Below are 22,682 nucleotides of genomic sequence, written 5' to 3' on the forward strand. Positions count from 1 at the left end.
CTGTGTGAAAGCCGCATTATAGCCCACAGTGTTTGAGGTGATTGGTGATACTAGTGCAGCAAATTTTGACTATGAAATGCTTTGGGCAGTGGAAGCTAGCAGACGGCCTGATCTGAGGTTACTGTAGTTTATTCTGAAGCTGTACTGTTTACATAAGTATGTTTACTCATCATATGACTGTGCTGTAATTCTTCAAAGTTGTTTTTATTATCTGAGTTAATTTTTTTTTGGATTTCCATTGAATATCATAGATGTCTGTGGTGCTTGTCTATGAAAAAAAAAGCTAGCTATCAAACTGTAGGTGTGTTCAAGTTCATGTGGCGCTGCGCAGACCAACCGTCAAGTCGGAAACCTGCTGCTTGCCATAGTGACATGTGCGCCGTGTTTCCTTTTTTTTGCAAATCAGGTGAATTAGATGGTAAATTTTATTAAAACAAACTTTTTGTTAAAAAGGTTGCATCCAGAAAAACTTTATAATCATTATTTTAATTGCTGCTTATACTGTATGCCCGAAAAGAAGCCTACTTTATTAAAATAACAATAGAATTGGGTCTTTCGCTTTTTATTTTATTACATGACACAATATAACATTTTCAGGTATATTAACGAGTTTAACCTGTTATAAAAACATGAATTTATAATGTTTGTTATTGGAACTAAAGGTTGGATTAAACATGAAATGCACGTGAGCGTTGTCATCAGTGAGGCGACCAATCACAAAGAGCTATGTTTGTTGTCGTCAGAACTCTGTTCAGTTGCTCTGGAGAGAAGGCTACTTTCGAAACTCTTTTGTGGTACTCTAAAACCATACGTCACAGTCACATGCCTTCAGCGCCAGCTCAAGTCAGACAAAATGTCTATCTTGCATGCACTGCTTTACACCAAAGCAACACCAAAGAGTTTTTTTACCTTAAAATTACATTTCCAAAAAAGTTTCAGTCCTTCATCCACTCGAAACAGGGTGAACGGCACTTTCACATTCGCTTTGTAGCCCTCTATCGGCCAAAACTGCACTTAAGAAGTTTCCAACCGTCAGGTCCCGGTCCTGTAGTTCGAGTGAAAACTTGCTTTACGGCAGACCTACAATCCAATCAGAGCCAGCTATGCTGCAGTATTTACGACAGTGGGTAATGGACAATTACACTTCTTACCTGTAGGGGGAGCAAAGAGCAAAAACTCTTTAGTGTTGCTTTAAGTCAGCTGTCGATCGGTCTGCGTACGCCTCATGAAGTCGAACACACATAGTAACTTGCGATTGATGGGGCGAATAACTGATGCTAATTCAGTCTATTTAATATAGTGTTAGGGTTGCTCCGGTGCGTCATCGAGCCATGATTTCGAGCCCACCCAAAAAATCCTAAAAAGTCAGAAATTGTGGAAAACTGTTTACAGTATATCACAACAATTCAGAGTCTTTGTAATATATTTCAACAATGCATTTCTAACATTTATAATGTGTTTAAAAACTACTCTGAATTGACTACATGGACTTTAATACTAGGTTTGGGATCTATTGGGTTCAAATCCTTGACGCATGCATCAGCGAAAAACCACTTACACCAGCAGTTGTGCAGTTTTAGGGTAAAGTAAAGGAATCGAAAGATTCATTTCAAGAATTAACTTAGGATCACCTTCAATTCCACATCTTATCTGATGATTACAACTGGCCTTTGCATCACTAATAAATAAGCAAGCAGTGGAGATAGCATAAGGGGACAGTGTGTATTGGTGAGTGTGTCTGTACAGGAATTTCTTGACATTTTTACAATTTGTTCCTCCAATGCATACTCACTGGTTACATTTTAACAGAGACACTTTGTGTTTTTCAAGAGTTTATTGATTTTTCAAGTAAGTTGGTTCACTTGGTGGCCATCTTTGTACAGTCTCTGGGCAGCTTTTGGAAATGAGGTCTTTTAAGTGAAAGGAGGGACTGACTTATTTTTTACTGATTTCACACAATAAATCTTCTACGAGTTGTCTGTCTGTTATTCTGTACTCTCTGCAGGTTTTGATACACTGTAATTGTTTGAGGATAGTTCTTGGTTTGAAGAGTTAAGTTATGTTGTAAAGGTTTTGGGTATGAGTTTTTTACATCATGACTGTAGACTGACAGAAAATTGTGGTGTACAATATGTTGCACAATTAACCCTGTCTGTCTGTGACATGCAAAAATTAGAGGAATAGTAGCCTAGAAATCTAGACGCACCCTAGCGGCCGCAAAATATATTTGCTGCCAGGGTTTAGTCTAGGCACTCACAATACACTTAACAGCTCCAAAAACCAAAATTTGGTCAGGCCAATCACATCGTGTGTAGCGTCTGTGGGGCGGGCTTAACATGATGACGACAGAGCTGCAACGGTTCCTACTTGAAAACAAAGAATGGCGCTGCTGCTGGCGAACAGCTTTCTTTTGAAGCGGCTTTGGCCGCGACTCTGGAGGACTTAGACTTATGTTTTTCTTTGAGAGAAGAGCAAATAACCCTACTGAAGTCCTTTTTAAGCAAGAAAGATGTGTTTGGAGTTTTGCCGACTGGTTACGGTAAAAGTTTGATGTACCAATTAGCTAGCCTGGTTAGCCAGACCTACATCAAGACCTACATCGTTGCTCTGATTGGTCATAGCGCTATCCTATTGCGTGCAGAGGCATTTTGAGGGACAACCTTATATCCCGCCCCTTGCATTGAGCCGTTTGTGTGAAGAGTTGCCAGACCTTACATCTTGATGTAGGTCTGGCTAACCAGGCTAGAGGAATAGTATGCATATGCCTAACTTCATAAAGGTAATAATTCTGTAAAAGCTTATTGGGCTTGTTTGCGGGAATCCTTCAGTTTATGTTTTATGGGTTTGATGGGTTCAAGTATATTGCTCCAAGGGCTGCGTGTTCAGATTTAAATTGTTATGATGAATTTAGGTTTTGTATCAAGTTGTTTTTCTTTTTAAAGCAAGCATCACTACAATTGCTTGACAGATGAGGGATTTAAAGTAAGCCTGAGGATTAAGCAACTTGGCAGGATCTTTGAGTTACTGGGGATGCAACTACCTTGCTGTCACCATAGAACTGCATACCCCACAATGCTTTATGCTGACCTCTGCATGGGCAAGCAAATGTAGAGGCTTTTTTGTTTTGCTTCCAATTGCTCGCATCCACAGATTGTCATTGAAAGATCAGAGTTTCTGTCTATCTTGCACACATTTTATAAATGCATTCATATGAAACGTGCACACAGTGTGTGCTCACCTTAGAGGGAACGGGGTGTTGTCCTGGAGTCTCATGCCTGTCTGTTTGTTCTCAAAACAGGAACTGTGTGATAATCAGCATGCCATTGGGGTGGATGAATAAAGAGACATAGGGAAATCTATTTTACTGAAGTTGTACTCTGCGAATAATTAATGCATGCAAAATACATTATGCATCATACAATATATATTTCTAATAAAGAATGTTGTTCATTTTCTTGGTTGGAAACCTCTGTGGTTAATGTCTTTGTCATCAGTTTCCTGTCACATGAATTTAAGGGACATGTCACTCACATTCCCTGTACACTGCAAAAAATGACATTCTTAGTATTTTTGTCTTGTTTTCAGTGGAAAATCTAAAAATTCTTAAATTGAGATACTTTTTCTTAATGAGCAAAATGACATAAGAAAATAATTCTAGTTTTAAGATAAAAAAAATATACAATTTAAGTGAATTTGTGCTTAAAACATGCAAAAATATCTGCCAATGGGGTGAGAAAAAAATCTTGAAATAAGTTTTCTTTTTCCTTAAACACTATTTTTGCCTGTTTTAAGCACAAATTCACTTAAATTGTATATTTTTTGTCTAAAAACTAGACTTATTTTCTTAAGTCATTTTGCTCATCAAGAAAATGCATCTTGATTTAATAATAATAATAATAATAATAATATTTAAGATTATTTTTTAGATATTTTTACTGAAAACAAGACAAAAATTTGCAGTGTATCAACTACTGTACTTTCATGCATTACAATAGGCATGTGTATGCATACGTGTGTTCGAAACGTCAGTATGCAAAAAGCTGTGTAAGTGATATCATAATGTTTTCCTCTTGGTTACATTACATTACGCTTGTTCTTTTTTTAACAACACCCAAATTAATTATTTTCCTGCTGTTGTTGCGTCATAGGTCCATGAACATATGGGTCACATGCACCAACACATACAGGTACAACAAGAAATCAAGCGATTGTGTCACACAGGTGAATTGTGTTAATGTAAAGGTATCGTCTGATCAAGTCCATTTTTGATATCCAGAGGTCATGATCAGAATACCAATCATCCACAACATCTGCTCATGAATATTGAAGAGCAGTGGGTCAAACAGTACAGTGAAACATACAGGGTTGATAACGTGCATGGTCTTTCTGACAAAAAACTTGTATTGATATAAACAGGAAGGGAAATGTAGCCCAAGGTTTATAATGTAAAGCAATGTTTCTCAGTATTGGAGACAATTTGGAAAATATGGCTTTTTAATTGCTACATAATTACATTTTTATTGCCACTAAAGTAAAACTACTGAATCTAAAGATAAGACCAAGAAAACCTGTCAGACACACACCTTTGACCTTTTTGATCATTTTGTTAATACTGCAATAGTATTGTCCCAGCTATGTCAGTAATAGCCAATCAAAGGTTTAAAATGGGAGGGAAGTGTAACCAGCCAATCCTGTTCTGTTCTTCCTAAAATTGCTGAAACCCTCATTTTTGGCACGTGAGATTTGAGGCACAGTCATCGGGTTCAGGGAATGAGGGGAAAAGTCAAGCTGACTGGCTAATTTTTTTTAGAGAAAGACAAATTCTTTGAACTTGTGGAGACTTGCCTGTGAGAGACACGGCAGTCCTCTGATGGGTCAATGCTGAATAATGTGCATACATGCATGTAGAAGAACACATTCCTTTCATTTATTTTAATGTTGTACCGGTTTCTCTAGTTGGAGATGGTGCTCATACTATTACACAGATATTTTATAGTATCGCACTGCAGCCTATTACTTTATAACTCTGTTCCTGGAGATCTACCCTCCTGTCTACTTTAGATCCAACACCTACCTCTAATTTTTGGGTAGCTGTGAAAAGCTTGATTAGCAGGTTCAGGTGTGTTTGATTTAGGGTTGGAGGTGAATCTCCTGGAACATGGTTGGTGACCACTGCTTTATAGCATTTAATTACTTCTCAGAGCCTTAGTTTTAAAGCAGTAGTTTAAAATTCATAATTTACTTAATCACGTCATCCCAAATGTATGTGACATTCTTTCTTCAGTATACCATACTTTTTTATAAAATTGTTTATTAACTTTTTATATGGCAATTAAAAGAAATTTGTTTTTTTTTACTTTGAGGGCCCTATTTTAACTATCTAAGCGCATTGTCTAAATTTGCTATTTAAACAACTTTTGCTAATTTAACGATGGGAAAAATGGTTTGTGCGTCGAGCGCACGGCCGAAAAGGGTTGTACATATTTTCCTAATGAGTAATGGGTGTGTTTTGGGCGTAACGTGCAATAAACCAGTGAGAGTCTTATGAGATATAAAAGCAAGTTGCGCTTGCGCTGTGCATAATCCCTTTTTAGATGACGAACTTTGTAATTTATTCATGTGATAAGCAAACCCGCGTTGTCGTCCCGTTTATAGGCGCATATTACAAATGCGCTCTTTAAAGGTGACATAGAATGATTGAACGGGGTATTTATCCTTGTTCTGTGATGTGACCTGTAGACAATTTTTTTTGTTTGGGTGTCTAATGCCTTAGAAGCTTCCTAAAAACCTCTCTCAGATAGCTCTATTAGGGTGGGGGATTTTAAACAAGTGGTTTTGCACCTATTTGGCTCCCCCTACTTGCTTAACTTGCAATCTCATTACTTATTGGCTGACTTTGCTGCCACTCAAAAAATGTAGCCAATTATTTTAAAGTGGAGGGGCAGTGACATTTCTAAAAGAGGAATTTCTATGAGACTGAGATGTTTAGCATGTCTAGCACTTTTTGTATGTTTGTGAATGCGGGTAGACTATCATTATTCAACAAAGACAATGTAAAAATGGTTTTTCATTCTCTGTCCCCTTTAAATAACAAAAACATATTGCGCCATTGACTTTAGACTTTAGACCTGGTTTTTGTTGGTCAATTGCGTAGTCTATTTTAGTTGCCACAAAATAGCAACGCGCCAACAATGCAGCTGAACACACCTCGTTTTCAGACCAGAATGCCCATGGGCGCAAAAGGGGGTGCAAATGCATTTGCTATTTAAACAACGTGGCGCTAAACGTGAAAATGATCATTGCGCAGGGTGTATGATAGAGCCCTGAAAACGTTCAAACCATGTAAATGATACTGTACCAGTTTATCTTTTTTTAACAGATGAATAAAGTTGAAATTACATGAGAGATTTTTTTTGATCATCTAGACAGGTCCCAAAATGTCTCAAATGTTTTTCTCCAGGCTACTGTATTTACATTTATGTATTTGCCTGAAGCTTATCCAAAGCGGCTTAATATTTGTCTTCCCTGGGGATTGAACCCATGAGCTTTGTTTTGCTTCAGCCATAGTATTTTTGTTTGGGATCTGAACCGTATCTCATCATGTCTTGTTGAAAACCATGTGTGTACTACATCATCTTAGGCTGAAGGTGATGTAATGTTTAATGCAGCGTGCAATGCAGTTCCCTGCCATTTACTGATGCAGGTTGCAGTTTATTATATTATATTATATTATAAGCACTAACCTGAAATATAACTTTCCAAAGCAAACAGTCCAATTGTTGTTATGGGTGTCCAATTTTTATTTTCTATGTCAACAACACTATCATCATCACTTTGAGGTTTATGTAATGTTTGCAAGCGATATGATTTTATTTTAATCCACTGCACAGGATGTGGAAATGCAGTCAGACTCATTTGATGAGGGCAGTTAAAGATGAGAGTGAATGTGTTATTGATCTGTTTGTATAGTGTGCTCATTTAATTTCTACCTTTTATTTCCTTAATGTTTATAATTAGTGTGGAACTGAGTTATTAAATCTCTCTCTTTCTCTCTCTCTCTCTCTCCCCAGCATTAAGCTGCTAGCGATTCAAGACTTGGCTGACCGGGACGCTCTAGACAAGGTAGCATTAAAATTTTTGAAATGACACACATTTAATTTTGTCACATTCAGGTTTAATTGTTCAGTTTGTGTTTTATCTGTTATTTGGCTGACCGATATTGACTGAAATTTATATCTTTGTAATTTTGGGATGAATTGGGATATACTGGTTGTAAAGCTTATGTCTGTCCTCAGTAGGGTGACCACCTGCTAATAAGCCCAAGGGGGGGACAAGGGGTATGTTTCTGAGGGACAATGTGGGACACTCCCTGGCACAGCGGTGCCCTCAACACACGGACAGACTTATTGATAGTGGTTTACCCATTTCTAGCACATACCACCTTACATGGTATATTTATAATGCCATATTCCCCTAAACATGTGTAATTGCTGATGTATGCTCATGAATAGGCCAACCAATGTGTATTTTTTTCTAAATAAAGATTCATAATATTTTGAACATTCAATGAATTGACAGATGCACTTACACTTACGATTTACTTTAGCTATTTTAATGTCATTTACTTTTCATTACAATTTATTCACTTTAAAAAAATTATATAAAATTATAGGATTACAGTAATTGTATAGTTGCTCAACAACACAGGAACAGTAAAAAAAAAAGATATAGACGGTATTGCCTCGTCTCGGCTGCATCCCGCTGGGAAAAAAATACAGATATTTTAACAAAACTTGATATACCGCCCAACCCTTATCTGTCATAACTGTATTGTTGTAAACCTTGCAAATAAGGACATTTAAAGGGATAGGTCACCCAAAAATGAACATTCTGTCATAATTTACTCACTCTTATGTTGTTACCAACCTGTATTAACTTTGTTTTGATGAACACAAAGGAAGATATTTTGAGCAATGTTTTTAACCAAACCGCTTTTGAGCACAATTGACTTCAATAGTAGTATTTTTTCCTAATATGGACATCAATGGTGCTTTTGTTCCTGCTTCATTACAAATATCTCTCTGTGTGTTCAGCAAAACAAAGAAATGTATACAGGTTTCTGAAAAATGAATGTCTTTAGTATTTTTGTCTAAGAATAATATCTAAAAAAAATTTCAATTGAGATTTACTTACTTGGTACACTGCAAAAAAATGACTTTCTTACTTAGTATTTGTGTCTTGTTTTCAGTAGAAATATCTAAAAATAATTAAATCAAAATGTATTTTCTAGATGAGCAAAATGACCTAAGAAAATAATACTAGTTTTTGACAAAAAAATATACAATTTAAGTGAATGTGTGCTTAAAACAAGCAAAAATATCTGCCAATGGGGTGAGAAAGTTTTACTTGAATTAAGTGTTTACGAAAAAAGAAATCTTATTTCACTATTTTTTTTCTCACCCCATTGGCAGATAATTTTGCTTGTTTTAAGGATAATTTCACTTAAATTGTATATTATTTGTCTTAAAACTAGACTTATTTACTTAGGTCATTTTGCTCATCAAGAAAAAGCATCTTAATTTAAGAATTTTTAGATTTTTTTACTGAAAACAAGACAAAAATACTAAGTAAGAAAGTCATTTTTTTGCAGTGTAAGCAAAGTGGCCTAGGGATTGTTTAATAAAATAAATTATGAAAATCAGTAGGTTTATACTTCAAACAAGTAAAAATATCTGCCAATGGGGTTAGGAAAAATTAACTTAATTCTTGTTTCAACTTAATTCAGTAAACTCAATTTAAGTTTATTTTTCTTACACCACTGGCATATATTTTTACTTGTTTTAAACCTTGACCTCTTAAATATAATCATTTATTTCAGTAAAAAAGACTTAAAGGTTCAGTGTGTAGATTTCAGGCATCTGGTGGTAAGGTTGCGAATAGCAAGCAGCGACTCTGTCCACAGTGTACCCCGCCCTTTCGAAAACACAAAGTAAAGCTACGGTAGCCACCACAGGACAAACATGTCATCATCTGCATATATATGTATAATAAAGGCTAGATGTTGGCCCACACTGCTGGCCAATGGAGGTGGACGTCCGCACCTGGCGGCCATCTTGTCTCAGTCAGCTTGCTCACTCGTAACATTGTTTTAATGGTGCATGTACTTTTAAATATCCATAACTTGCTCAATTTTTCAAATGGTTTGGTTTGTTATAAACGTCAGAGATGTACCTATGACACTGCATACTTATGAATAATGTTCATGAAACATGTCCAGAATTATAGCCATGTTTATAACATTTGTAAGAAACCAAACCATTTGAAAATCTGTAGAAAATTGAGCAAGTTATGGTTATTTAAAAGTACATGCACCATTAAAGCTGACTGAGACAAGATGGCCGCCGGTGATGAGGTTAGAGACTCCGCTATAAGACATCTAGATACATATCTATGATCCTCTGTGACAATCTAGCGACAAACATGCTAGGGCTGCTGTAAATCATGGCGGCACAAAATGGCGACTTCCATGTAAGGGGACCCGCGATGTATGCAGAAAAAAACTGTTCATTCTAAAGTAATCAAAAAACATAACGGTTCATTTTGTACGGTCGTTTTAAATCACTGATAATATAGTTATGTATATTATATTGCATTTCTGTCGAAATATTCTCCTAAAATCTACACACTGTATCTTTAAAACCACTTTGCTAATACAAAAATGCTAAGTAATGCGTACATTTTTGCAGCATACAACATGAGGGTGAGGAAATGACAGGATTAAAATTTTGGGTGAAATATCACTATAACCCAGGGTTTAAAAATGTACAGTGCAGTACAAAAACAACTTTATGTGTGAAAAGCGTTCGTTTTCTGATCCAACCCAGACAAACTGGGAATCTGTGCTATTCTTGGGACGCTATTTTTATGTCATGTTGGCTCTGTTTCTGTGTATGTATAGTGAGTGTGTTCCTCTGTGTTGTGAATAGTATCGGTAAAGGGACTGGTAAAGTAGGTTAACAGAGCAGAAGTTTGTCAGGGGAATCGTGTCCCATATTTCACCTTTTTTCCTCACATCTATGTTTATCCCTCTCTCACTGCAGAAAAGGACACAACTTTTTTTAGACATGTTTACGGTCAGGGCTGGTAACCTGAAGGTTTCTGGTTTAGTCCCCCTAAGCATGTAAGCCATAAACCCGATCACCATTGGGCCCCTGAGGACCAGGGGAATTGTGCCTGCGAATGACGGAGATTTAAAGCAACAGAATTATTTGTAACGAGAGTTTCTGATTCGTGATGATACGAGTGACTGTTGGCCACAGACAACAACATTGAACAGAGCTTTATTCAAATGCGCAGCAATGTGCATCTGCCAAATGACTGCTTACTTTTTCTCTCCTGTTCTTTTCTTCACTTTGCTTTATTACCGTTTCCCCTCGACTCTATTACTGAGAGTCACATGGGGCGTAAATGACTGATTTTAACACCCTTGCTGTCCGTTCTGCCGCAGTGAACCCGTCGGATCGTTCTTCTCTTCTCTAGAAAGCTTTCACAAGTGCTGACTAGATAAACAGAGATGGAAAAGTCAAGCTTCTCTGAATTTTGGCCCAGAATGAAACAGCGTGACTCTGGTTTTCCCAAAGTCTCTCTGGACTCTGATACAATCTGTCCGTTTAGATGGTTCAGGACGATCATTCTTTAATTCCAACCGCATTTTTTTAAGTCCCACTGTGGTCTTTATTGTTGTTTATATGTCCATGTTGTATTTTTAACATGCTTTAAGACAAGCCAAGTCTATTTTTAAATCTTTACTAAGGTTAAAATTATTGAAGACCTTATGAAATGGTTTAACAAATGTGATACACTGTAAAACCTAAAAGTTAACTCAACTCAAATCATTTAAGTAAACCGGTTCATTAGTTTTAAAACACATACATTTGAGTACTGTGAACTTAAACAAGTTGAGTCATATGCAGTAATGCACTTATATTTCAGTTCACACTACTTAATATATACATAATTGCACATGACTCAAGTTCACAGTACTTAAATGTATGTGTTTTAAAACTTAAATGGTCTAATGCAACCGGTTTACTTAAATGGTTTGAGTTAAGTTAACTGTTAAAGTGTAGCTGTGGGACCCCTATAATCTTTGACATAACACTGTACACAAGCATTAGTTTTTGATGTGCATTGATGTCTTGCGACCTCAGTGAAGCAACACATTTGAGCTTTCGGTTTTTTTGGGCTGTTTTGTTTCTAGTTTGTGTTTTGGTTGCTATGGAGTCTAGAGTTTGTGGTTGAACCATCGCTTTGCTATAATGAACATTTCCACAAAACTTCTCGTGACTATTTCAACTTCCCCCAGACCGCAGATGTGCTGTGCGTCATTGTTGAGTTTACTAGCTGGCAAAACGGACACTCTGAGACATTGGCATATGTTCAGACAGCATGATTTGCTTTCTATCGCTCTCTCTCTCCACACGTTTCAGCCTCTTTCTCTTTTTTTTTCGGTTTGACCACAATGTTGCATCACATGCTCTTGTGCAAACCCACACTGACCATCATTCACCAGGTGAAGCGATCTGTGTGTTGGAGTTAGCCACATTTCTGTTTGGTGAGCAACTAAAAATGCTAAAAATGTTGTGTGTGTGTTGTGAGTGGGAACTTTTCAGTATTCAAACAGTAAGCATAAAATACAAATTTCTACAGTAAACACTTCCTTGAAAGTAGGTTTATGGGATTTGGTAGAATATTGATCCTTGTTTCCGGCCTGGTTGTTGGTGGTGTGAGGAAGAAATGACTAACAGGCATGAACAAAGTTTCCATAAACACACTTTTCTGGCAAACCAACCGACTGTCTGAGTAATGCACAAATATTTAGACTTTAGTTATGTAATTGTCCAGTTTTATTATCAGTACCTTTATGCTGAATCACTCGCAAAGGATCTACGTGCCACCTTCACTGCTCCTTCCAGCAACACTTTAACGCTTTCAAACCTACAGAGACTTTTAAAGGTGCCAAAGAATGCGTTGAAATAATTTGTTCATTTGTTAAGTGCAAAAATTATCCAGAAACTGTTTTTACAACCCTAGGATTTGCCTTTAGAATAAAATGGTCTATTATTACCTTATTTGGAAGGGTCATGAATAATAATGTTGAGCTCTGCTCTGATTGGCTGTTTCAGAGCGCAGCTCCTTCAGTAGCTCTTTCTGTGTGTAAACCGAGGGGCAACCTTCTGATCTCTCTAATGAAGCCAATACGGAAGTGACTCAAACTGAAATTCATCGACTGGCCACTAGAGGCTGGCCAAAAGGGAGTCAATTCCCATAGACCACCATGTTAAGAATGCCCAACTTTACAGCAGAAAATAATATGTTTACAGCCTGGTACAAAAAGTGTTTTTGGTCTATATAGCTAATTTTGCCCTTAGTGACAACCGTGAGGGGGGTGAATTTTTTTGTAACTCATCCGTTTAAATTATATTAAGCCTTAAACTTCTGCATAATTAAGGGTGTGGCCGCTTGAGTGACGGTTGAACAGCCACTGCTGTCACTAGACTTGCGCTAGGCGGGCGCGGTTTCACCTCAGCTTCACCCATGTCCCGCCTCTTTACCCATTTTCGGTTTTCCGCGAGTGATTTGCGGTGATGCGCGGCCAAGATGGCGATGACAGGCAACGCCTACTTTAAGCTTCAAAAATGATCTTCACAAACCAATGGATGACGTCACCGACACTACGTTCATATTTTTTCAGAGTCTATGGTGTAAAGAGAAATTATCAGATGAAGATACATAATTTGAGGAATCATTTGTTTGGAGATTGTTATTGGACGTTTCTGAATAGTAAGTTTTAGTTTTTTCAGTATGGACCTTGTTACGGCCACCTCTCCGTGTGTCCTCTTGTGCCGTGTGTTATGCTCCCTCTACAGGTGCGCTGCAGTACTGTGGGGAGTAATCGGGTGTATTCGGTTTACAGGTGCGCCCGTCTATAAAAACACCCTGACTTGTGATGCCAGGAGCTGACACCGATCTCTGGCCAGGACCGAGACGTTATCCGCCGCTGCTGTGAACTTTGTGATGATTCCTTAGAATAAACATATATTTTAAAACTGCCGTTCTCGCTTCCTCTTTCTTCATTGTTTCTCCCTATTGAGGGCGTAACAAGTGGGGGGGCTCGTCGAACCGCTTATATATTTGGATTAATACGGACTGTTTGGTAAGTGCTTCATTTTTGTTTTGAAGGAGGATGGAAAGGTAGATAATTGGATTTAGAGAAAAAAATGGTTTCATGTCTGCCTATTTGTAAATGCGAATTTCGTACACGTGTATATTAGGCTACTGACGCGGAGTTTTGGGAAATATAAAAAGTTTTGTTGTTATTGCTTGGGGTTTGTTTAAGACAAACTTTCCCCGGGTAGTTGTAGTTTGTATTTTCGGGCACGTAGTTTATTATTTTAGATTATTTTTTGGTTGGCTCGGTGCTTAGTAGCAGTTGTCTCGGGAGCACCACCGAGGTTTGGGGGACTACTCGCAAAACGTAACTGTAATGTCAATAGTAGAACTAGCCTAAATGTTAGCATATAGCATTACCTAGCATATAGCGCTAACTCAACAATCACAACTTTCTTTTTAGCATTGTAACGACATGTTAATTAATTTTAATGTGCAATTGTTGGGGGCATACATCATGACTGTAACGTCACAGTTTACATAAGAAGGGGGAAACAATCGTGTTTGAGGCTCCCGATATGTCATTACCATGTACAGAGCACGTATTATTCATCTATGGCTAGATAAATACAATTTTACTTTCTACGGCACCTTTAAGGCATAATAAACTCGCTCACAACATGAAGGCTGTTACATAAGCTCAAGCAATAAATTTATGATGCCTTTGAAAATGTTTTGGCCGCAGCCTTACTTGTATCCTTTACGGGAGTGGTTCTTAATGTGGGGTCCCTGGTGGTCCATAATGCTTAGCCAGGTGGTCCATGAAATAATTTTGTTATGAATTATATAATTGTGTTGTATTATTAAAAAAGGGTTTTTACATATGGGGACCATACAAAAATCATGTCTGTCTTGCTACTGCTAATTGTATGAAAGCTTTTAAGGTCATTTATAAAAGTTTAATAAATCCAAATGTAATTTGAACAAAACAACCCTCTTAAAAACACACAAGCTGCCTGGGAATTAGTTTTCCCTGTAAGGGGTCCCTGGCCGCAAAAGTTTGAGAACCTCTGCTTTATGGGATAGGGCAATCCCACAATGCAGTGCAGTAAACTATGAGGAGGTAAAACAATCTGAGATGGCGTACGAGTTCTAGTATGTGGGTTTTGGCTAGAAAGGGTACAGCAAACGCAGAAATTTCACAAGATTTTGGGTTTAGGGTTAGGTTTGGGGTCAGATAAGGATAAAACAGTGCTCTTCTGGCTTTATCCCTTCTAGCCACAACCCAATATGTGTCTGTGCTGAAGCTGAATACTTATTCGATTATTGAGCTCCTGTTTAATACTACATTTAAATCATGTAGTCGAGTATCCCGTGGCTACATTACGTATTTGCTCGTGCAAAAGGCGGAAAATGTGAATCGTACCTTAGCATAGCACAGAATCGATGCTATTATGGTAGGTATGTGCCTAAGTAGTAGATTGCAAGAATGCTCACTACAGTTGGTATCGGAAAAGAGAAAATCTCTTAAATTCAGGATTAGGTCAAGTTTAGTGCGTGAAAGTGTGTGAAAAATCCACTTTCTTTCTCACTTAAGCTCTTATTTTAAATTAAATTGTGTTTGTCATCTGATTCTCTCAGAAAGGTACAATGCCAAAGCCCTCGTTGACGTCATCAGTTGTATTTAATGGTGAGAACGTACCTTACCTGCGTTGTGGAAACACTCAGTGCCTTTCCATCATTGCCATGTACACAATGTCCTAAACAGACTGACACACAAATTTCCAGCACTGACCCTTTTATCTCCAAGCTACCTAATGCAACAAAATCATAGTCAGCGAATTTTGGTGCTGTGAGCTTTATTATGCAATGGGTTGTACAGTACAGATAAAAATGGTCGTTACATTTATCAGATCTGGTTAGTGAATAAATGCATGAGGAAGCTTTTTATTACATTTACATTAATGCATTTGGTAGATGTGAGTTACTGTGCAGTGCATTCAATACTGTATGTGATTTAAGTATGTAGGGATCAAAGCCATGACCTTTGCACTCCTAATGCAATGCTCTACCAAAGTATCTACAGCAGTGGTTCTCAAACATTTTCAGCGTGCGGCCCCCCTTGTGTAAGGTGCATTCCTTCGTGGCCCCCCAGCTGGGTTTGAGTCTCAGCTGGGTCAGGTGGACATTCTGTGTCAGCTTGAGTTTACTCTGGGTATTCCGGTTTCCTCCCAAAGTCCAAAGACATACAGGTTAACTGAATTAGAGATTTCCCAACTTGTATATTAACTTGTTTAGACTAACTGTGTATAGATAAACATGAATATTGCTATAGATGCTGGAATGGAATTGATAATGAATAAATAAATAAACAAGATGAAAGAGAAGATATAGATTTGGCATAATAATATTTTAAGATTTAGTTTTGTTTCTGCATCAAATATCTCTTTTGGTGGTCTGAAGCATAGACCTGCCCACATTCCTAAGGCGCTGTTTAAAGATCAGCTGATGATATCTCTGGCACTGTTAAACTCTGTGTAGTCGTGACTTTTGGTCCTCCTGCAGGAAGCTCTCCTCTGTCACTGTGGGTTAAATATAGATCATAACTGGAGGGTTTGAGGTAATGGGAATGTCAGATGTGGTTATCAGATTACCCAACTCCTGTAAGCACACTCGGCGTCCTGTGTAGAATAGAGCCAGGTTGTGTAGCCGATATTGAGTTTGACTTATCAAGTATTAATAAAAATGTTATACGTTGTAATGCACTGCAAGTCGCTTTGGATAAAAGCGTCTGCCAAATGCATAAATATGTAATATAAATATAAGTAGAGTAGCATTATTAAGTCAAAGGGAATTTTGTAGTACAGCATCCAGCATCAGAAAGATGCTACATGGATAAAGAAATTGCAGTGCTCTACCAATTGCATAAGCAATGCAATGGTCATGGGTTTGATTCCCAGGAAACACACATGAGGTACAGATAAATAAATGTGTAATTGAATGCACTTTGGAAAAACACATCTGCTAAATTCATGCTGTACATGCTGGCCAGATTAAGTCTGAGTTCATGGGTGTTTATAATATACTTCTTTCTAGAAATTTGTATTTTGTGATATCAGGCATTAAAACATTAATACTTACAGTAGTAAAGACACAACTATACTATTAAAAATGCATTTAAAATAGTGCAATAACAATATGAATGTGGCTATAGGAGGCACTTTATCATTAAATTATTTATATTGTTTTACCCAGTGGCGAGGCTAGGGCCAGGCCGGGTGACACTGGCCCACTCAGATTGACGGCTTGGCCAGAGAGACAAAAAATCTTTTTGTGGGAAAGCAGAAATCACGCATCATTCAGAAATAAATAACTATTTATATAGAAGTTTATCATTTGCATGTGTTTCTAATTTTTCCAAATGTTAACAAATGTAAATCAAGTGATTTGAGCGCAAGATGCTAAATTGTTTTTGTGAGCACAGACACACACACATAATCAAATGGACACACACTCAGAAGCACACACATAGTGTTTCAAAAAGCACGCAACAACAGCTTGACGTGACACACACACACACACACACACACACACACACACACACACACACACACACACACAAAATGATCTCGAAATATCACAGTGTTGGCCATAAGTCTTATAAAAACAGTCAGTAATGTCTTAAAGTGAATGCAAACAGTTCAGAAAGAAATCAGAAATAATATGCCTTTATCTACTCAATAAAATTGTGCAATATCATTAATTAAATTTAACAAATAAAAATTGAGTTAGACTTACTCAATTAATTTTTTTATAGTAACCCATTCAAAAAGATAAACTGCAATTTGCAAATAAAAAATATTGGGTATAATGGACACTATACAATAAATACTACTCAGTTATACTATTTTGATTTAACATCATGATTTAAAATGTAGCTATTAATAATATTGAGTATTATTAATTTATGAACAACTAAAAAATATATATGTTTAACGATCTAAACCGAAATGTCTCAGTTTTTGTGCATACAAAATTCTCATTGGAACTACAAATAATATCAAAAAGATATATAATAAATATTTACAATTAGGAAAAATATTTCTCATCCATTTTTTGCAACTCCTTTGAAGCAATACTTTGAACTGCAATTTTTTTATTGAACTATTTTTGCCACAGCAAGCAAAAATCCAGTTATCTGGAAATGTAATGGATTTTCCCAGCTGATCATCTGTATTTTTTCTGTCTGTTTGTCAGTTTTGTGCAGAGTTGAATCAGCCAACTCTCTCAAGTGTTCGCAAGTGGAAGAACGCCAGAGGTCTGTGGAAATCTGCTGTTTCAGACAAACCTACTGGACAGTGCAATAATGTAAGTTTTTATTTCTTTATGGGATTTTTTTTACCTGTTTAATTGTCTATTAAATATCTGATTGCCTAGCAAAGTCACAGGACACATCTTATGATGCTCTGTTTTTGTAGTACAAACCTTACAAAGGTCAAATTCGGTTATATCTGACGCGTAGTACCATAAATTGTACATGCTGTACCACATTTAGCTTACATTTAAAAAAGTAGGTACTTTTGATACTTGTGTTCAGACTTTTCCCTCTGGTCTTTCTGGTCTTTGTGCTTATAAATGGGGCATCAGTGTAAAACTAACCTGACACACATTTACCCATCAGTGGCATTTAACTAAACACACATTGCACTCATGAACTATTCATAATTCATCCTCTATCTCTGCAAATATTGACTAGTGTCTGGTTGTGCAGCAAGGCCCTGATAAAAACATATACTGTACTCTGTTATAAAAGGTGTTAGTAGCAGTGTTTCAAAGATAGCAGGCCAACACTTCTTTTAAAACCATGATTGATGAAAAATCAGTCTATAAATAAATATCGGCGACCGAAAGGGAAGATCAATTGCTAAATTTTTAACCTGTTGTTTTGCACAAGGTTATTGTGTATTTCTTCACAATATATGCAGTATAGTGAATGGGCTACATTTAAATCATACAGTATGTGACCCAGGAGCACAAAACCAGTCTTAAAGAGATAGTTCACCCAAAAATGAAAATTCTGGCTCTCATGTTATTACAAACCCGCATAAATGTCTTTGTTCTGATGAACACAAAGTAAGATATTTTGAGGAGTGTTTGTAACCAAACCGTTTGTGGACCCCATTCACTTCCATAAAAAAGAAAAGTGAATGGGATCCAAGCAGTTTCATTACAAACATTTCTCAAAATATCTTCCTTTGTGTTCATCAGAACAAAGAAATGTATACAGGTTTATAACAACATGAGGGTGAGTAAATGATGACAGAATTTTCATTTTTGGGTGAACTATTCCTTTAAGTAGCACGAGTATATTTGTAGAAATAGCCAAAAAAGCATGGGTATATAATGGTCAAAATTATCATTTTTTTATGCCACAAATCATTATGATATTATGGAAAGATCATGTTTTATTAAGGTATGTAAATACTGTAGATACAGTGGTGTTCAAAACATAGCAGTCCAACATTTACCTGATAAACCACTGTTGTTAGCAGCAGTAACATTTCTGCATTGGAAAGTAGTTTAATAGAAAAACTATTGAGCTATTGGTAATGACATCCTTCTTCTGGGTTATAGACTCATTCATTGAAAGTGGTGTGATTAAAATAACAGCAGAAGTTTAATAAGAAAATGAGTTAATTTCGTGAAAAAAACTGCTCCTTTTTGTCCTTTATTAATTGTTATAAAATATATCTGCCCCTGAATTTCTAAGTAAAATGGGCTGTTCCAAACATTGCTCGGAGGAACAACACAATTTGATTAAAAAGTTGATTTGAGAGGGGAAAGCTCAGCTAAAATCATCTCAAATGCTTTAAAATGCCAACAAAAACAAGCAGCTACGGTTAATACAGATTAAAGAATAGTCATGATGGCAAAGATTCAGCCTTTCATCACCTTTAGGAAGATCAAAGCTGATCTGTAAGTACTGTGACAGTCAGAAGACATCTGATTTAAGCTAACCTAACCATTGTTGAAAAAAGGCATGTGCAGAACGACATCAACACATCAACTGGCCCAAAGAAAAACGGCGTAACATTTTGTGGCCTGATGAGAGATAAAATCTCTAACTCTAGATAAAATCTAAACGAGAAGTTGTGCTTTAAAAGTGTATATTTGTTATTTTTATTGTCAAAAATGACAATCGTTTTGCTAGATAAGACCCTTATGCCTCGTTTGGGATCATTTATAGTCCTTTGAAACTCGGTTGAAAAAAACTGTTAAGTGTTGAGTAAAGTATTAAATGTTGGGCTCTATTAAAGTCCATTAAAATGAGAAAAATCCTGCAATGTTCTCCTCAAAAAACATAATTTCTTCTCAACTAAACAAAGAAAGACATCAACATTTTGGATGACATGGTGGTGAGTAAATTATCTGGATTTTTCTTTTAAGAAAATGGACTATTCCTTTAAGACATTTCTTAAGTTTCTAAAGGGAAAATGTTGACACTGCTATTTTTTAACAGCTTAATATTCATTTTCATAGCTTCCCTTTAAAAGAAGGGAACAGACTTGTACATTTTTTTAATGCTTTGATTTGGAATTGAATGTGTAATGCTTTCAATACGTTTGAAATGAGGAAATAAACTCTATGTATAACATTTTTGCACTTTATTCACTTTTATTAGTACACTGCTTTTTTAACACCACTGTATATCAAAAATGTGTTTATCATAAGCTATTTGTGACTTCATAGGACTTGAAAGGCGATTTTTTTGCACCCTCAGATTTCAAATTTTCGAATAGTTGTATCTCTGCCAAATGTTGCCCTATCCTTTCAAACCATACACCAATGGAATGCTTTTTTTATTCAGCTGTGATATATAAATCTCATAAAACGGATAACCCAGGGTCACATATGGGCACATATGTTTGTAGTACTTTTTGTGATCTTTCTGTTTGACATCTTTCTAAATGTGTTATTTGGTGGATTATAATTCTTTCAGGGTGCAGAGTACTCGGGTTTCTTATGGGACTGCTCCTCTGGCATTCAAATGAAGGATGTCACTGTCTTGGAAAATTCTCCAACTAATGGAAATGGAAAACAGGCAGATCCACAGCCATACCTGGGCCGGTTTTATGTAAGTATATGAACCAGGAATACAAATAACAAGCTGATGTCTGTATATTTGTCTCGTTTAAAGATTAATTAATCATGTGGGACTTGTCTTACATCAACAAAGTAAAAAACAAGAATGTTTTATCATACCGAAAATCTTATGCTATCAACTCAATGTTCTTGCTATGTAGATGATTACACATAAACAATCATAAATCGAGTCCTCACCCAATTATGTAACAGAAACCGGGGTCTGATCCTCAGGGAAAACACACCTGCTGATAAAATGTGTCTTGAATGCACATTAATAATAAGACTCGTGAACCTCACCAAATGTTATTTTTTATCAGATTGGATCATCGGAGCTCACGCTGGTCAATGTACACTTGACTGCAACATCATCGGCTGGGGAACAGAAGGGGAAAAACAACTGCGCAGATGACCTCAAGACCCACAAACTAAACTCTGGTATCCAGGAAACTCTCAAAGGTATGTGACGCATTGTGTATTATTGCTTATCTCTCACAGGTTACAGAAGAGCACCTTATCTGCTCTGTGCCAGTCTCGGCAAGCACCGTGATGCTTGTGATTAGACAGAAAAGTGCTGGATGGTCACATGTTTCACATGTGTACTCTTGGCATAAATTGTCCAGGGCTCGTTCAGCTTAAGTTTTGATATAAATGAGTTTAAAAAATACCCACACAAACATAAAACACTTCATGTAGTGCAGCATGTCTTCTTCAATTGTCTATTTTATAAAGCTACTGTAAGTGGTAAAAAAATATGTTTGTACGTTATTGTGTTTGAATGTGCAGATGCATTTATTGAGATAAGCTTCTGCTGATTTAGGTGAACGAGAGTTGCTGGTGCTCGGGCACTTTGGCACGGCTCCCGACAGTCCTGGGATGGAGTGCTTGAGAAAAGAAAAACTCACCGCCCTCCTCCCGGCATCTGTCTTTACAAACATCAGCACTCGAACACCGCAAGGTTCCCGCTGCTTGGACAACATCTGGACCAGCCGCTCCCTCAAAAAGATCTACACCGGTGGGTTTGCATAACTTTTTAAATAGTTGCTCAAAGGTTTAGGTTACTGTATATGTGACCCTGTCTATAAGATTTCACTCATTGATTTGAATCTTTGACATGAACTTACTCATTCAATATTAAAGATATCAATGTTATGCAATATTTTTTATTATGTAGGATGATTTTATGTTTATGTTTCACAGACAGGATCTCTTCTAAAGCAAGAGTGGGTCTGTGGTTGTACTACAAGATCCATTTATTGTTTGATATAAATTTTTTTTTAAATAAGATTAGACATTAAACCAAATTACAATCTAAGCAGAGTTGTAATGTAAGCATCATAAAAGCATAATTTTTTGTGTGTTGTGCTGCCTCCTTCAGGTCATTGCTCAGTGGTGCGGGAAGGGCTGACTAATCCCTGGATTCCAGATAATTGGTCATGGGGTGGTGTGGCATCCGAGCATTGTCCCATAGTGGCTGAATTCTACGTAGATATAATCCAGAAGGAGCGTCTGTGCAATGGGAACGGCGTGACAGTGGTGGAGAGAGGAGACACTATGAACAAAAATGAGCGATGACCTTTGACATCAAAAACTATTTGACTATAAATGAATGAATGACAGGTGGAGAAAGACGATGACTGACTGAATATACAGAAGATGAAGAGAAATAATGACTATAATTATTTTCCGTTTTGTCCATGTACAGTAGATTCTTCAGCAGCAAAACAGATTTTAATGTGGAGCGATATATAGAGAGAGATGTTTAAACAAAGATTTATTAAAGATGATGATAAAGAGACAAATTATGTGTGCCAAAACTTTATAAGTCTATACAATAAATCAATATTTAAAACCTGAGTTTGTGTCCTATCAGACATGGTCTTATAAATGTGCACTTCATGTTATTTTTTTAAGATTATTGCATAAAGCTTTATAAAAATAAAATACAATTCAATCATTAGATCTACATGTAGTTTGATCACTTTTTAGTGTGAGATTTGTCTAGCGTTTGGCCAGTTTGTTTACAACTTGTTTAAGAAATAAGAAGTTGCGCAAACTGAACACTTCCCCTTTAATACAATGGCTGCAGTATTTCACCACAATATTTCCTCTACTATAGTGAACTACTGTGTAGCGAATTCATTAGCATTGGTCATAGCATCCTTCAAGATCACTTAATAAGGATTAATCTGATTTACACAGTAAAGACTACCCAGTAGATTACTTTATTCAGTTTCTGTTCTATACATTAAAATTAACCTAAAAAATGAACAGCACTGTTTATTTAATTTGCATGGCTGTTCTATTGTACTTTATTTGCCATTGCTCAATTTATTATTACTGACCATTAACTTGTCTTTAACAATAAT

General features: G+C 36.7%; 1 protein-coding gene across 1 annotated transcript in view; it reads left to right on the plus strand.

The window, feature by feature from the left end:
• eepd1 (endonuclease/exonuclease/phosphatase family domain containing 1) overlaps positions 1 to 22,170 on the plus strand; it is a 40,795-nt gene extending 18,625 nt beyond the window's left edge. The window contains exons 2-7 of the mRNA XM_065293438.1: positions 7,071 to 7,122; positions 17,428 to 17,538; positions 20,171 to 20,305; positions 20,634 to 20,772; positions 21,134 to 21,328; positions 21,692 to 22,170. Coding sequence (XP_065149510.1) covers positions 7,071 to 7,122; positions 17,428 to 17,538; positions 20,171 to 20,305; positions 20,634 to 20,772; positions 21,134 to 21,328; positions 21,692 to 21,888 — 829 coding nt within the window. The 3' untranslated portion in view covers positions 21,889 to 22,170. The remainder of the gene's footprint in view (positions 1 to 7,070; positions 7,123 to 17,427; positions 17,539 to 20,170; positions 20,306 to 20,633; positions 20,773 to 21,133; positions 21,329 to 21,691) is intronic.
• Positions 22,171 to 22,682: the final 512 nt, after the last annotated feature.

This window comes from Paramisgurnus dabryanus, chromosome 19 (genome assembly GCF_030506205.2).
Source record: "Paramisgurnus dabryanus chromosome 19, PD_genome_1.1, whole genome shotgun sequence".
NCBI lineage: Eukaryota > Metazoa > Chordata > Actinopteri > Cypriniformes > Cobitidae > Paramisgurnus > Paramisgurnus dabryanus.